General features: G+C 46.5%; 1 protein-coding gene across 1 annotated transcript in view; it reads right to left on the minus strand.

Moving 5' to 3' along the window:
* Positions 1-8,474: 8,474 nt before the first annotated feature.
* Positions 8,475-17,276, minus strand: part of LOC311314384 (alpha-1A adrenergic receptor-like) — a gene marked incomplete at both ends in the record, with an annotated part of 9,185 nt that continues 383 nt past the window's right edge. The window contains 2 exons of the mRNA XM_084444720.1: positions 8,475-9,136; positions 16,705-17,276. The exon at positions 16,705-17,276 is cut by the window's right edge and continues 383 nt beyond it. Coding sequence (XP_084300846.1) covers positions 8,475-9,136; positions 16,705-17,276 — 1,234 coding nt within the window. The remainder of the gene's footprint in view (positions 9,137-16,704) is intronic.

Consider the following 17,276-nt stretch of genomic DNA (forward strand, 5'->3'; position numbering starts at 1 on the left):
AGGGTTAACTAACATGGGGTTTGGACAGGCTGCTAGCTATGCTACTAGATAGGTATCTAGAAACCTGGATAGTGGGTTAGGATTAGGGTTAACTAACATGGGGTTTGGACAGGCTGCTAGCTATGCTACTAGATAGGTAGGGTTAGGGTTAGGGTTAGGGTTACCTAACATGGGGTTTGGCCAGGCTGCTAGCTATGCTACTAGATAGAAACCTGGATAGTGGGTTAGGGTTACCTAACATGGGGTTTGGCCAGGCTGCTAGCTATGCTACTAGATAGGGTTAGGGTTAACTAACATGGGGTTTGGCCAGGCTGCTAGCTATGCTACTAGATAGGGTTAGGGTTAGGGTTAACTAACATGGGGTTTGACAGGCTGCTAGCTATGCTACTAGATAGGGTTAGGGTTAGGGTTAGGGGTTAGGGTTAGGGTTAACTAACATGGGGTTTGGCCAGGCTGCTAGCTATGCTACTAGATAGGGTTAGGGTTAGGGTCAGGGTTAGGGTTAGGGTTAGGGTTAGGGTTAACTAACATGGGGTTTGGCCAGGCTGCTAGCTATGCTACTAGATAGGGTTAGGGTTAACTAACATGGGGTTTGGCCAGGCTGCTAGCTATGCTACTAGATAGGGTTAGGGTTAGGGTTAACTAACATGGGGTTTGACAGGCTGCTAGCTATGCTACTAGATAGGGTTAGGGTTAGGGTTAGGGGTTAGGGTTAGGGTTAACTAACATGGGGTTTGGCCAGGCTGCTAGCTATGCTACTAGATAGGGTTAGGGTTAGGGTCAGGGTTAGGGTTAGGGGTTAGGGTTAGGGTTAACTAACATGGGGTTTGGCCAGGCTGCTAGCTATGCTACTAGATAGGGTTAGGGTTAACTAACATGGGGTTTGGCCAGGCTGCTAGCTATGCTACTAGATAGGGTTAGGGTTAGGGTTAACTAACATGGGGTTTGACAGGCTGCTAGCTATGCTACTAGATAGGGTTAGGGTTAGGGTTAACTAACATGGGGTTTGGCCAGGCTGCTAGCTATGCTACTAGATAGGTAGCAACAGAAACCAAGGCGAACGCAACGCAGTTCCCCCGGGCGAAGAGAGTCAAACCATAAACCCTAGCTAGTTTTCCCTGGTAACTCACTCACTATCTATCTAACGAAGCACAACCATGTCTGGATGAGATGATCCTCACACTGGTGTTGACTTCAGGGGCAATGCTAGCTCTAGACGAGCCTAGCTTTAGCTTGTCAGCAGGAGAATACCAGCTCACTACACAATCACAGATAGAAATGTATTTTTGTGACCAGAGAACAGTATTATCAGCTATACTTCATATTCATGCGGTGTATATGCTTGAATATAAATGTATTAAAATGTGGTTTGTTTGCGGTAAAGTGTATTTTTAGATACTGTTACTGGTCCTACCTGCTAGCAGGATGACGCTTCTGATCTGGACCTCGCTCTCATGTGCGCATGTCCGGGGAGGTTTTCTGGGTAATGAAGTCTGTCCGGTCTGTCCGGTCGTGTGAGTCGATCATGCAAGTGGGTGAGGTTTTCTGGGTAATGAAGTCGTAGTTCTGTGAGTCGATCATGCAAGTGGGTGAGGTTTTCTGGGTAATGAAGTCGTAGTTCTGTGAGTCGATCATGCAAGTCCGTGAGGTTTTCTGGGTAATGAAGTCGTAGTTCTGTGAGTCGATCATGCAAGTGGGTGAGGTTTTCTGGGTAATGAAGTCGTAGTTCTGTGAGTCGATAATGCAAGTTGGTGAGGTTTTCTGGGTAATGAAGTCGTAGTTCTGTGAGTCGATAATGCAAGTTGGTGAGGTTTTCTGGGTAATGAAGTCGTAGTTCTGTGAGTCGATCATGCAAGTGGGTGAGGTTTTCTGGGTAATGAAGTCGTAGTTCTGTGAGTCGATCATGCAAGTCCGTGAGGTTTTCTGGGTAATGAAGTCGTAGTTCTGTGAGTCGATCATGCAAGTTGGTGAGGTTTTCTGGGTAATGAAGTCGTAGTTCTGTGAGTCGATCATGCAAGTGGGTGAGGTTTTCTGGGTAATGAAGTCGTAGTTCTGTGAGTCGATCATGCAAGTTGGTGAGGTTTTCTGGGTAATGAAGTCGTAGTTCTGTGAGTCGATCATGCAAGTGGGTGAGGTTTTCTGGGTAATGAAGTCGTAGTTCTGTGAGTCGATCATGCAAGTTGGTGAGGTTTTCTGGGTAATGAAGTCGTAGTTCTGTGAGTCGATCATGCAAGTGGATGAGGTTTTCTGGGTAATGAAGTCGTAGTTCTGTGAGTCGATCATGCAAGTGGGTGAGGTTTTCTGGGTAATGAAGTCGTAGTTCTGTGAGTCGATCATGCAAGTGGGTGAGGTTTTCTGGGTAATGAAGTCGTAGTTCTCGTAGATATTCAGGATTCAGCATAGGACGATCAACACACTTTGTATCTTATGAAAGATATTGAGAGGCTATAATGTAGTTCTTAGTTATTGTGGTTGTGTTGGACAGGCCTTAGACATAAGGACACAATCCTTGGATCGTGTTATTGTGTAACAAATAATAGGCCTAGAGAGAAACACAATTTGGATACTGACTAACTAACTAATTGCTATGCTACTACTACTGTAACAGTTAGTTGTTACTCACTCAGAGAGAGAGAGAGAGAGAGAGAGAGAGAGAGAGAGAGAGAGAGAGAGTCTGGGACTGTTGGGGCCAGTGTTTAGCTATTTGGTGAGAGGTGTTAAGTACTGAAGCCTACTATCTACCCAGTCTCAAAGAGGGCGTTTGAAGAATGTTCTAATCCATACTGGATCCGTTCAAGATTTTATTCAAGGTGTTTTATTTGTCATAATGTGGCTACAAGATACGGATACCATGTACAATGAAATGTGTAGGAAAAACCTTCTATTCTATTGTAGGGAGCACACTACGACTGAACAAAGGAGAACATGCAAGAGCCCTCCGAAGCTTCAGCTGTGAGATTTATTGGGACATAGAGGCAGAAATTGCTTGTGCTTCATCTGGACTGAGAACCATGTTTGTGAAAGAATGGATGTATTGAGAGCAAACATGACAAGGGAGCAGTAAACTCCACTAGGGGGGGGGGTCATCTTTGTCCCCTAAGTCTAAGAACATCTCTCTCTTCTGACATTGACTGTACTGTATAACTTTAAAGGTTTAAGGTTATTTAAAAACAAGAGCAGGCAAACAGTTGAGACCTCTCCTGAGCGATGCTTTATTTCCCTCTAGTACTCCAGATCCATCGTTAACACCCGTTTATAATCCGCTAGCGGTTCCAGTCTGCAGGTAGGGGCAGATTCACCCATTAGGCAAAGTTAGGCCTCGGGCCCCCAACCTACAAAGGGCCCCATAAACACCTCATAAACCTATAGTTGAGATTTATTTTTATTACATTTTTGCTAATAATTATTTATTTCTAAAAATCCAAATGCTAAACGGTTTCCTGAGTGTCTCAGTCCCTCCTCCCCCCCAAGTCACTACATTGGACTATTGCAACATAAACACATAAAATACGCTACCCAGCGATTCTGGAAAAAGGAGGAAATAGGAGTAAACATAAGAAAGCATAAGGTTTTTTAGCAAAACTGCCAAAACCAACTAGTGAGTCACCCTACTAACCATGACATGACCTGAATGGGCTAGAGACACACAGTCTACATGGGTGGGTGCAGGTGGGTGGCCCAAAGAGGGGTACACAGTCCCCCACCGGCTCTGACCTGAGGGGGCGGAGTCTTGACACATACCACGCCACAGACCCCACAACTCAGCCTCTGAGTGGGCTAGAGACACACGGTCTTCAAGGGTGAGGGCAGGTTGGTGGGCCGGAGAGTGGGGTAAGGGTGAGGGCAGGTTGGTGGGCCGGAGAGTGGGGTAAGGGTGAGGGCAGGTTGGTGGGCCGGAGAGTGGGGTAAGGGTGAGGGCAGGTTGGTGGGCCGGAGAGTGGGTTAAGGGTGAGGGCAGGTTGGTGGGCCGGAGAGTGGGGTAAGGGTGAGGGCAGGTTGGTGGGCCGGAGAGTGGGGTAAGGGTGAGGGCAGGTTGGTGGGCCGGAGAGTGGGGTAGTAGTACTAGCAGTAGTGGATACATCCAGCTGCGCGCAGCTGCATCACATTTTCTCCAGGAAATGTACTTTCTAGTTATGATGATGATGATGATGATTATTATTATTAGCAGCAGCATTGCTATCTTTAGTAGATGGGCTAGGATCAGTGTAATGCTATCCATTCAACCAGTAACAATACCAGTAGAGCCATTACATAATGATTGAAAAGGGTGAGGAACCAGGGATGTTTAGGGCCCCATGTCTGTTTGCTTTAGGCCCCAAAATGACTCAATCTGCCCCTGGCTGCCGGAGCAGAGCACATGAAGGCCTGTTTAGTTCATGACTCAATCTGCCCCTGGCTGCCGGAGCAGAGCACATGAAGGCCTGTTTAGTTCAGTGCGAATTTTAGGGACGAACAGCAGGAGAGTGTTGTTTGAGCTCAAACAGTAATTACTGGTTTTGAGTGAAATACAGTATATCCACATACTGTATGTACTGTAGGAGGAAAGCAAACCGAGGATAGACTTAATAAACACCAATGAGTCCGTCTGTGGATAGACTTAATATACACCAATGAGTCCGTCTGTGGATAGACTTAATATACACCAGTGAGTCCGTCTGTGCAAGGCCAGTGAGTCCGTCTGTGCAAGGCCAGTGAGTCCGTCTGTGCAAGGCCAGTGAGTCCGTCTGTGCAAGGCCAGTGAGTCCGTCTGTGCAAGGCCAATGAGTCCGTCTGTGCAAGGCCAGTGAGTCCGTCTGTGCAAGGCCAAGGAAGGCCACGGAAGCCAGTTCCAGCACTGGGCAGAAGCATGCATGTATAACAGATCACCATGCTCAAGCAAGGGAAGGAACCTGACCCTGACCCCAACCTTCATAACTGCCCAATGACCAATACTCAAACCAGGTCACTGTTGAGTATGTTGAGTGTTATTTTAATGATGACATCTGGAAATAATGAGGAGCATCATAGAACATTCAGGTTTATTGAACATCAGACAGCACCAAAAGCAGAATATAAAATATCAAAACTTAAAATAAAAGAACATAACAAATTTAAAAAAAAAAAATTTACACCTTCACATCTATGCTGCTCTCAATGTGTGTTTGAGACAAAATCTACAATGAATTAAATACAAGTTGAGCACTTAACATTATGGTGTTAACAAGTTGAGCACTTAACATTATGGTGTTAACAAGTTGAGCACTTAACATTATGGTGTTAACAAATCATGGTGCACTAATCTGAGGGACTGATTGTGGGAGTTCAACAACAACACAGCTCATTCTCTCTGCTGTGTGAGTAACACAGCTCATTCTCTCTGCTGTGTTAGTAAACACAGCTCATTCTCTCTGCTGTGTGAGTAACACAGCTCATTCTCTCTGCTGTGTGAGTAAACACAGCTCATTCTCTCTGCTGTGTGAGTAAACACAGCTCATTCTCTCTGCTGTGTGAGTAAACACAGCTCATTCTCTCTGCTGTGTTAGTAACACAGCTCATTCTCTCTGCTGTGTTAGTAAACACAGCTCATTCTCTCTGCTGTGTGAGTAAACACAGCTCATTCTCTTGCTGTGTTAGTAAACACAGCTCATTCTCTCTGCTGTGTTAGTAAACACAGATCATTCTCCCTGCTGTGTGAGTAAACAGCTCATTCTCTCTGCTGTGTTAGTAAACACAGCTCATTCTCTCTGCTGTGTGAGTAAACACAGCTCATTCTCTTGCTGTGTTAGTAAACACAGCTCATTCTCTCTGCTGTGTTAGTAAACAGCTCATTCTCTCTGCTGTGTGAGTAAACACAGCTCATTCTCTTGCTGTGTTAGTAAACACAGCTCATTCTCTCTGCTGTGTTAGTAAACACAGCTCGTTCTCTCTGCTGTGTTAGTAAACACAGCTCGTTCTCTCTGCTGTGTTAGTAAACACAGCTCGTTATCTCTGCTGTGTTAGTAAACACAGCTCATTCTCTCTGCTGTGTTAGTAAACAGCTCATTCTCTCTGCTGTGTGAGTAAACACAGCTCATTCTCTTGCTGTGTTAGTAAACACAGCTCATTCTCTCTGCTGTGTTAGTAAACACAGCTCATTCTCTCTGCTGTGCTAGTAAACACAGCTCATTCTCTCTGCTGTGTGAGTAAACACAGCTCGTTCTCTCTGCTGTGTTAGTAAACACAGCTCATTCTCTCTGCTGTGTTAGTAAACACAGCTCATTCTCTCTGCTGTGTTAGTAAACACAGCTCATTCTCTCTGCTGTGTTAGTAAACACAGCTCATTCTCTCTGCTGTGTTAGTAAACAGCTCATTCTCCCTGCTGTGTTAGTAAACAGCTCATTCTCTCTGCTGTGTTAGTAAACACAGCTCATTCTCTCTGCTGTGTTAGTAAACACAGCTCATTCTCTCTGCTGTGTTAGTAAACACAGCTCATTCTCTCTGCTGTGTTAGTAAACAGCTCATTCTCTTGCTGTGTGAGTAAACACAGCTCATTCTCTCTGCTGTGTTAGTAAACAGCTCATTCTCTCTGCTGTGTGAGTAAACACAGCTCGTTCTCTCTGCTGTGTGAGTAAACACAGCTCGTTCTCTCTGCTGTGTTAGTAAACACAGCTCATTCTCTCTGCTGTGTTAGTAAACACAGCTCATTCTCTCTGCTGTGTTAGTAAACACAGCTCATTCGCCCTGCTGTGTTAGTAAACACAGCTCATTCTCTCTGCTGTGTTAGTAAACACAGCTCATTCTCTCTGCTGTGTTAGTAAACACAGTGGGGCTGCATGGCCAGGGCCTCCATTAGTGAGTATGGCTTTAATGTTAAGTTACCTCTCACTTTCATTCATTATACGGTATATACATATGAAGGACTTATAGTGGTTTTACAGCATAGTCCTCTGAGTATTCAATTGTACCTGTATCTTGTACATGACACACACATCATTGAGAAGCAACCAAAGAACCAGATACTTTACAGCATCCAGAAATCTCTTCAGCTCATCTGCACACAGACTGACGTGATCTTGCTGTGTCACGACTGTGTGTTTGAAAGACGATCACACATTGTCATGAATAGAATTACTCTAATATATGGACTCATCTGACTCAGTCAGTCAAGTGCTGTTGTTTGATATAGCTTATAACAAAGATGTTGTATTCTATTCTTTATCCGTCTAGCTGGATAAATAAGATTCAGCATGAAAGCCATGTCATTCTTCTAGATGTGTGCTACGAATGCTGCATTAAAATACCAGAGGCACTGGTTATGCCAGCCATACATATATAATCACAAGTCATTATAACAATGATAACATCACACAGGGTATGGACAAGGACATTCTTAATATTACAACACTTCTACATTTAGGGCCAGGCAGCTAGCGAACATCCAGAAATGCCCCCCCCCCCCCAAAAAAAAAGTTAAAAAAAAAAAATGACGCATCATAGCATATTACGCCCATAAGAAGATGTGTTGAGACTTCAAATGTAGTGATGAAAAGTGTCTCTAATCAGCGTTGAGTCCCAGGAGTGCGCGGAGAGAAGAGGTAATTTACTGCAGAGTGCAGGACTCAGAGACATGGGAGAGGAAGGTGGAGCTAAGACGCTTAGGGGGCAGGGCTCCCTGGCCAGAAATAAAGCTCCGCCTTGGACTATAAAAAAAGACATTGTTCACAGAAAGGTCTCTTAGTTCTCAGCTAGGCTTAATCTTTGCTTGAATTATAGAAGCGTTGGAGGGATGTCAACCCTTTGGTGCAATGCAGGAATCCTAGAACAAGTCTTGAAAATCTGTCCATCCATTCAGCACCCTGCATTAAACCTACATGCAACAGAATGCTATTTTCAACCCAGTACTGTTACTATAGAGAATCAGAGGGATGTTGTCGTCAATACATATTTAGACTGATATCAGTGTTGGTCTTTAACAGGGTTTTCGGAGATAGTTTCAGGTCAGGATCACTATGGAGAGCTACAGCCCGGTCAGCGATACCCCAACAATGTTCAATCAGCATGCATCTAATGTCCCTCCAACGTCCAGATATATCACTCATGGTCCACAATGTGATTACACCTCTGTCTCGGTCGAGTGCTTCACCACCTGTCCAGATAGTGCCTTGGGTCAGTACCACATCTCAACGCTGTCATGCCAAAGTCCAAACAATGTCATAGCAATAGTCAGTGTTCAGTTCAACGAAGGTCCATCTAATGCCTTGCTAATGTCCCAGCAATGTCTAACCGTCTCCCTGATGGTCCACAATGGGACTACTGGTTTATCTCAGTCTCACTCCCAGTCCTTACTGCCCAGTTGTTTTCTAGTGGTAATTAGTCACAGCCAATACAACAGAGATTTAAACTGCCAACCTTTCTTGTGGGAACCAAAGATTATGTCCAACCAATGTCCCAGAAATGTCCAATCTACATCCAACCAACATCTAACGAATGGTCCACAACGACAATCTTAGTCCCAGTCATTCCTCCACGGCCATCTTGGTCTCTGGGGTGTCTCTGTTGTCCCCGAGCTCCACCTCTCCACTCCCACGCTGCCCGTTAACCTGGACCGCTACTGTCTCTTGGGCCAGTGGCGACACCAGGTTCACCCGGTCATGTCTGACCGCCCCTGGGCTCCCTGCCCCAGGCAAGGCCCTGGTCTGTCCAGGGAAGGGGCTCCCTGCCCCAGGCAAGGCCCTGGTCTGTCCAGGGAAGGGGCTCCCTGCCCCAGGCAAGGCCCTTTTCTGCCCCAGGTAAGGACTCCCGGGGAGGGAGGACGCTGGAGACAAGGTCCCTCTGCCCCAGCCACGGTCCAAGCTCAACCCCCCGGCGCGCCCACCCCTTCCGGCCGCCTGGCCGACCCAGCGAGGCGAGGGGTTGACCGAGGACAGGGTCTGCTGGCTGCCGTTCAGGTAGGCGTGTTTGGAGGCGGAGCCTAGCTGGGAGCGGTAGTTGTAATAGGCACTCCAGCCCTGCTTCTTCCTCTGCTGGCACTGGCAGCGCAGGATGCGTATGAAGGCCAGTTTGAACTCGCGGCTGTAGCAGGGGTAGATGATGGGGTTCAGGCAGCTGTTGAAGTAGCCCAGCCAGAAGATCACCTTAAAGAAGGTCTCCGGGGGACGCAGGTTGACGTTGAAGGAACCTGAGGGACAAAAGAGGAACAACCGTTAGAAGACCTGTTCATTCCTTTCCATCTTATATAACAGAAGAATAACAAAATAGTTTATTCCTCTCGTACTGTAATAGACTAATAAGCCGTTAGGATGAGCGTATGTCATCTTTTTACTGTAGTTAGTATGTTTTTTAGGATTTGTGGTCAGTGCTGAGTATGGTCAGTTTCTTTCTAGTACCACTAGATGGCAGTAGCATATCAAAGTGAGCCTGGTATTGATGATCTGAGGACATAGTTCCTGCTGTAAACCCCTGTTCTAGGGGGAGTTGGTACGTACCACCATCCTTTCCCACGTCTTACTTCTCATAACAGTTATCTCTCGGTTCCCTGTCTTAATTTCCTTGGTTCCTGTCCTCATATCCGCTCCTCATGTCAGAGGGAGGAGGCAAGGGAAGGAGTCAAGGATGCGAGACAGGGAAGGAGCTGGAGCTGAGAAGACATGCTGGTTATGAAATGAGTGTGCCCCAGGGACGGAGCTAGGGAGATGGGATTGTGATTAGGCTACAATGGCTCCCCAGTGTTGGTTATTTTCAACCTGGTTTTATTGCCTTGGCTCAGCGAGCGTGTCCCGATATAGCTTGGCCGTGCGTTTGGCCGGCACACTCAGCCATAGACCCGACGCGCTGACTAACATCCTGGTCACGTCCACAATCATGATGAGTCATAACAAAATACTGTAGAATCATTTCTTTTCACTTACGGAGACGAGACCTCCGAGTGGTTCAGTGCTTTATGTCTGCCTTGCTCCGCCGCCATGGTGAACACTGCTGATCTGCCACCCGCCTGTACCCACTAAAAAACAACAAACTGCCGTAAAACTGCCCAAAGAAAATCTAAAAGTTTCAATTAAACGAGTTCACCACCCGACTGTCTCTTCTCCCTGACCTGCGAAAAAACCCATTACAGCAGAGATCCAGCAGCACCGCAGGGCAGCGCGGTTCACCCGCCTGAAAAACACTCTTTCTGGCTTCATCCCCCTCTCCTCCCCTCCCCTCCACCTCCCACACAAAGGTCAGAGTCAAACCCCCATCCTCCCGCACGCCTCCCGGGTTTACACTGTTTCTCATCTCACACCACAGCTGGGACAAACAAGATTTTACGATCACTCACTCGCTTCCTCTCCTACTCTCTCTTCATCTCTCCTCCTCTACTCTGTCTCTTCATCTCCTCTTCTCTCCCTCTCCCTCTCTCCTCTCTCTCCACTCCTCTCCCTTTCCCCAATCTGTCTCCCCTCTTTTTCTTTCTTTCCTGCTCACTTTTGTCCTCTATTCTCCTCGCCCCTTCTTCTTCTCCTCTCTCTCTCTCTCTCTCTCTCTCTCTCTCTCTCACACTTTTCTCTCTCTCTCTCATCGTTGTGAATCATCATCTCCACTTTTCTGGCTTCTTTTTGTCTTGGTATTGGGAGTACTCATCTGCTTTTACCATGCCTCAACCCCACCCTTCACTTTGTTTGGGGGTATGAGAGAGAGAGAGAGAGAGAGAGAGAGAGAGAGAGAGAGAGAGAGAGAAAGAGCGAGAGAGAGAGAGAGATTCAAATATAGTTCTTTTCAATTCAAATGACCGTATTGCGTTTGGGGATGGAGGGATACAAAAAGAGAAATATGTATAGAGAGGTAGCAGGAGAGAGAAAATGTAGGAAAATATATACTGTATATAGATAGATAGATATATAGATATGTATAGACACACATATGGTGAGAGAGGGCAAGAGACAGATTTTGACATAAATTGAAGGTGAGGTGGAGAGAGAGGGATGTTCTGGCAGTGTTTGTCAAAATAGAGCCATGAATCAAACTCAGTAGTTGTTCCTAGCCCAGAGGTCTGGCCAGAGGTGGAAACACTACAGCATTCAAGCATTCAAGTGCAACTACAGATCCATTCTAGTAGAAGTAGGGGAATGGACACCATCCATCTAATGAAGCCATACTCAACTGCTGCTGAGAAAAAACTCAAGTACTATACTTTGTTGAACATTTAGTACTCAAGTACAGTTACTTGAGTAACTGTAATCAGTTAGTTCCCAGCTTCCACAAACACTCTCTCTGTGTTTCTCTTAGAGTTGACAATGCTTCATAGATAATAGTCTTCTGCTGTGAGCTCCAAACTAGGGCTGGGTATCGGAAGGACCTCAGCTGGGGAACGGTTAGTCTGAACAATCTGAGCAAGCTGTTAAGCTGTCATATATCAGGGCTTGGAGAATCAATTCTGCTCTTCTCTTTTTTATGATTTGGAATTGATTCTACATTTTTCTCCAGTCCTGCTCATCCTCTCGCTGTGGTGTGGCAATTTCCCCATCACAGCCAGACCAGACCTGCACTAAATCACACGAACAATTGAGACTCCCAGACCGTTCAGTGTTATTTTCAGCTGAGCGTTAGGGTTTAAACTAAACAGTGTAACTCCAGGCCACCAGCACAAAGACATTTTTGCTACCGGCCTCTCGAGACAGAGAACAGGGACAAGCCAGACCTCTCAGACAGGCAGACAGAAGCCATCAGAGGTCTGGATTGAGAACCCTTCTTAGTCTGTACTACTGTGGAATCCTAGACACTCCACCATAAGAGCATTCACTATCATAAAGTCCTCCAACAATTCTCTTTGATCTCCCACACTCGCTCTCTCTCTGTTTCTCCCTCCATCTCTTCTTCTCCTCCCTCTTTTTCTCTTTCCATTCTTCTCTTGGGTTTATTTAGCTTTCCTAACAGACCAGTTAATCCCCTCATGTCTGGTGAGACCAGGCGCGGCCGCCCTCTCTTATCAGCTGGAGGAAAGGCTGACTGACAGCTGGACGACTGACTGACTAATGAGACGGATGGAAACGCAGAGATAAGGAAGGAGAGATGGGGTAGAAACAAAGGTCAGAAAAGGGTGTCCTTAAAGTGTCCTTGCACACGCTGTTAGACACGGATCGGCCTGCTCCCTCAGGGCTGCTGACAAATGGACAAGGTGAGAGAGAGAGAGAGAGAGAGAGAGAGAGAGAGAGAGAGAGAGAGAGAGAGAGAGAGCGGTGGAGTGTCTCTAAGTGGATCTGGCATCCCTATCCTACCATGCCACCGCATTCACAGCTCACTGGAGAATTCTGGTTGGGTCTGGTTGAGTCTGAAACCTTCCAGAAAAACAACTATTCATAAAGACTCTGGTGGGAATGAAATGTCAGCCTCCACAGGAATTCATCTGCGAGCCGAGTCCACGGTCCCGTATGAGAACCGGCCTGCGGCTGGTTCCCCTCTGCCCCATATGAGAACCGGCCTGCGGCTGGGTCCCCTCTGACCCTGTCCTTCTTGCCATGATCTCTGGTTAGTCTAACAGAACCTTCTCCAGTGTCCTGACCTGAACTCTAGTCCACTTGTCTCTCCACCTGTCCCTTTCTTCACCCTACCCTCTGTTTCTCTTCCTCCCTACCACTAGCAACAACAACAACAAAAACAACGACAGCAGCTCCCTCCCATGTGGTTCTCCTCAGGTCCAGTGCACTATCAGCGCTCTGATCAGGTCCGGGCTCAGTGCACCAGGCTGGATCTGAGCCAGAGCCTGAGATCGGCCCAATTTACAGAGCTGCCACTCAAACGTGGCGCTATCAGCGAACACAATCAGACCGAGCTCTCGGTGCTGCAGCCACTGCTAGCGCCACAACCACTATGACGATTTGATTTCCTGCCAAACAATGGCAACAAGTCTCTCCCCTCAGGTCATTTACCAAGACCCAGAATTCTTCACCAACCTATTTCTGTCTGCATGGTCTGAGAAAATGGCGGGGAGGGTTAATTAGGATCAACATGGGAGCTCACTGTGTGGAATATTAGATTATTGAGGTGAGCTTGTGAGTCTGGATTTGGGGCTTATCCGATTGGTTCCACTGTTTCTGAGAAGCTAAATTCGATTTTTAGTTTATTTTTTATTCATGCAATGAAAAATAATATTTTGCTTGTTTTATTAAAAAACTAAATCGCAGAGCTATTCTGGGTTTGTTTACACTCTCAGGATACAGAACCATTTTAACTCCTGATTCCAGAATCCATATGAGTGAATGGTTACCCTTCACACCTCACAGCTGTAAACACAGAATATGGAGTTGCTACGTTTCACAATCTCCACGTTGTTTGTTTGTTTGAAGTACATAGGTTTATTTGTCATACCATAACGCCTTGCTGCTCACAATGTTGTTTTTTTCTGTTCTGTGTTGTTTTAATTTTGTCTCGTGTTGTATTGCCATTTTAATTTATTACTGTAAAGCACTCTGTGCATCCGTGCTGTGAAGAGCGCTATATAAATAAAGCTTACTCACCATATGTCCAGGGTATGTGGACAATGTATAATGAAATACACACATGAGAGTTTAATAACGTCTCCTTGTCTTAGGGGGAGGGTTAGCCCTAACCCTAACCCTAACCCTAACCCTAACCCTAACCCTAACCCTTAGGGGGAGTCAGAGACAAACAGAGACCCTGCCCCTGAACGCACACTGGTGTGCAGGCTAGTCGCTGGACACAGAGGAACCACTGCACACACTAACTGCCGTTCTAATGGTTGGAACCAGAGAGGTTCTGGCTTTCTAGAGGTTCTGGGGAGAGGACTTGAGCCACTGGACAGAGTAATTAAATACCAGGTATAGTACAGTTATACAGGCACACTTTCTATAGATTAATAAGAGAGGCTTGTGGTCAGCCAGCCATGAATCACTAAGTCAATCTACCAGGTAACTGTGTAGTAAATCTACCAGGTAACTGTGTAGTAAATCTACCAGGTAACTGTGTAGTAAACCTACCAGGTAACTGTGTAGTAAATCTACCAGGTAACTGTGTAGTTAATCTACCAGGTAACTGTGTAGTAAATCTACCAGGTAACTGTGTAGTAAATCTACCAGGTAACTGTGTAGTAAATCTACCAGGTAACTGTGTAGTAAATCTACCAGGTAACTGTGTAGTAAATCTACCAGGTAACTGTGTAGTAAATCTACCAGGTAACTGTGTAGTAAATCTACCAGGTAACTGTGTAGTAAATCTACCAGGTAACTGTAGTAAATCTACCAGGTAACTGTGTAGTAAATCTACCAGGTAACTGTGTATTAAATCTACCAGGTAACTGTGTAGTTAATCTACCAGGTAACTGTAGTTAATCTACCAGGTAACTGTGTAGTAAATCTACCAGGTAACTGTGTAGTAAACCTACCAGGTAACTCTGTAGTAAATCTACCAGGTAACTGTGTAGTAAATCTACCAGGTAACTGTGTAGTAAATCTACCAGGTAACTGTGTAGTAAATCTACCAGGTAACTGTGTAGTAAATCTACCAGGTAACTGTGTAGTAAATCTACCAGGTAACTGTGTAGTAAATCTACCAGGTAACTGTGTATTAAATCTACCAGGTAACTGTGTAGTAAATCTACCAGGTAACTGTGTAGTAAATCTACCAGATAACTGTGTAGTAAATCTACCAGGTAACTGTGTAGTAAATCTACCAGGTAACTGTGTAGTAAATCTACCAGGTAACTGTGTAGTAAATCTACCAGGTAACTGTGTAGTAAATCTACCAGGTAACTGTGTAGTAAATCTACCAGGTAACTGTGTAGTAAATCTACCAGGTAACTGTGTAGTAAATCTACCAGGTAACTGCGTAGATTTAAATTATCTAGTACACAGGATGGACAACAGCCTGTCCAGCAGCCTGGCACTGGAGGAGCAGACGTCCATGTCTCACCTGGTCAGGAGGAGCACCTCCATGTCTCACCTGGTCAGGAGGAGCACACCTCCATGTCTCACCTGGTCCAGGAGGAGCACACCTCCATGTCTCACCTGGTCAGGAGGAGCACACCTCCATGTCTCACCTGGTCAGGAGGAGCACCTCCATGTCTCACCTGGTCCTGGAGGAGCACACCTCCATGTCTCACCTGGTCCAGGAGGAGCACACCTCCATGTCTCACCTGGTCAGGAGGAGCACACCTCCATGTCTCACCTGGTCAGGAGGAGCTGACCTCCATGTCTCACCTGGTCCAGGAGGAGCACACCTCCATGTCTCACCTGGTCCAGGAGGAGCACACCTCCATGTCTCACCTGGTCAGGAGGAGCACACCTCCATGTCTCACCTGGTCAGGAGGAGCACACCTCCATGTCTCACCTGGTCCTGGAGGAGCACACCTCCATGTCTCACCTGGTCCTGGAGGAGCACACCTCCATGTCTCACCTGGTCAGGAGGAGCACACCTCCATGTCTCACCTGGTCAGGAGGAGCACCTCCATGTCTCACCTGGTCAGGAGGAGCACACCTCCATGTCTCACCTGGTCCAGGAGGAGCACACCTCCATGTCTCACCTGGTCAGGAGGAGCAGACCTCCATGTCTCACCTGGTCCAGAACAGAACCAGTGAACAGAACCAGTGAACAGAACCAGTGAACAGAACCAGTGAACAGAACCAGTGAGGGTTAGGGTTAGGGTTCATGTCTCACCTGGTCCAGAACAGAACCAGTGAACAGAACCAGTGAACAGAACCAGTGAGGGTTAGGGTTAGGGTTAGGGTTCATGTCTCACCTGGTCCAGAACAGAACCAGTGAACAGAACCAGTGAACAGAACCAGTGAACAGAACCAGTGAACAGAACCAGTGAGGGCCGCACACCTTTTGCTGAGCACACTTTTACAAAACCCAGATGTTATCAATTGGGTAGCATGAAGTGGATGTGTATTGATGAGAAATACTGTTTTAAATATAATGATATGTAATTAATTATTCATTTAAATAGAAGATATGGGCTTGATCTATGTTGTTACAGTGAAATATGGCCCCTTGCATCTATTGTATTTATATTTTGCTACTCTTGCACTTTAGCTTTAGTACTAGATTATGATTTTTTTTTTTTTAGAAAAGAGATGCATTTGTGAGTTAATAACGTTTGTTTTTTAGTGGTACACTGACTACCTACATTAAATGCAATTATTGTCAGTTGCTTTGGATAACAGTGTCTGTTAAATGACTGATAAATGAATGTAATGTAAAAAGCTTTGTATAATTATGGTGTTTTATGTGAGTCTCGGTTGAAAGGATTATGCTAATTTCTTACTTGTATAATTGACAGCAGTCCCATTATGGACCTGCCTGTTTCCTCCCTGTTATATCTCCCTCCCCCTCTCGTGTTCTGCTTGATGAACCTGAGGAAAACCTTTTAGGTTGAAACATTGTTCTACCATGAACCCACTGTGGGAGCATGGGAACTGTGTGTGGATATCCTCTGCTTCACATATACTGATGCATCCTACAGTTATAGTCCTCATTATTCATTATCTAGTGCAGTGTGCAGTGACACTCTAACAGCATTGTGTGTGTGTGTGTGTGTGTGCGTGTGTGTGTGTGTGTGTGTGTGTGTGTGCGTGCGTGTCTGTACACGCGCGTGCTGTAAGTGGTAAAGATGTGATGCGCATGATTTCCTACACCTGTGGTAGCAAGCAACATTAAACTGATGTGAATAAAGCCAGCTGTTTGAATAAAGCCAGCTGTTTGGCGTTTGGGAAATGATGCAGGAAACTTGTTCACAACTACTCCAAAACCTACCAAGGGGCAGCGCGAGGAAGAAGGGCAGCCAGCAGAGGATGAACATGCCCACCACGACTCCGAGAGTCTTGGCAGCTTTCTTCTCCCGGGAGAACTTGAGCAGCTTGACCGTGAGGGTGCTCCTGGCCTGGCCCTTCCCCTGCCCGCAGTACTCCTGCAGCTGCGCGCCCTTGCAGTGGATCCGGAGCGTGAACTCCGCGTCCGTGTCCGTGCGCTCCTTCATGACTCCCGCCTCCAGGTTCTTAGTGGTCCGTTTAGCCACAATGTACACACGGCAGTACATGGCCAAGATGACAACGAGGGGAATATAGAAAGAGCCGAGCGAGGAGAACAGCGCGTAAAACGGCTCCTCGGTGATGGCGCAGACCGTGTCGTCCTCAGACGGCGGCTGCTTCCAACCGAGCAGCGGCCCGATGGAGATGACGGTAGCCAGGATCCACACGCCGAGCATGGCGAGCAGAGCCCGCTTCTCCGTCACGATGCTGGGGTACTGCAACGGGTAGCGCACCCCGATGTAACGGTCTATGGAGATTACGCACAGGCTCATGATGGACGCCGTGCAGCAGAGCACG

The sequence above is a fragment of the Borostomias antarcticus genome (assembly GCF_949987555.1).
Source record: "Borostomias antarcticus genome assembly, chromosome: 1".
Lineage (NCBI taxonomy): Eukaryota > Metazoa > Chordata > Actinopteri > Stomiiformes > Stomiidae > Borostomias > Borostomias antarcticus.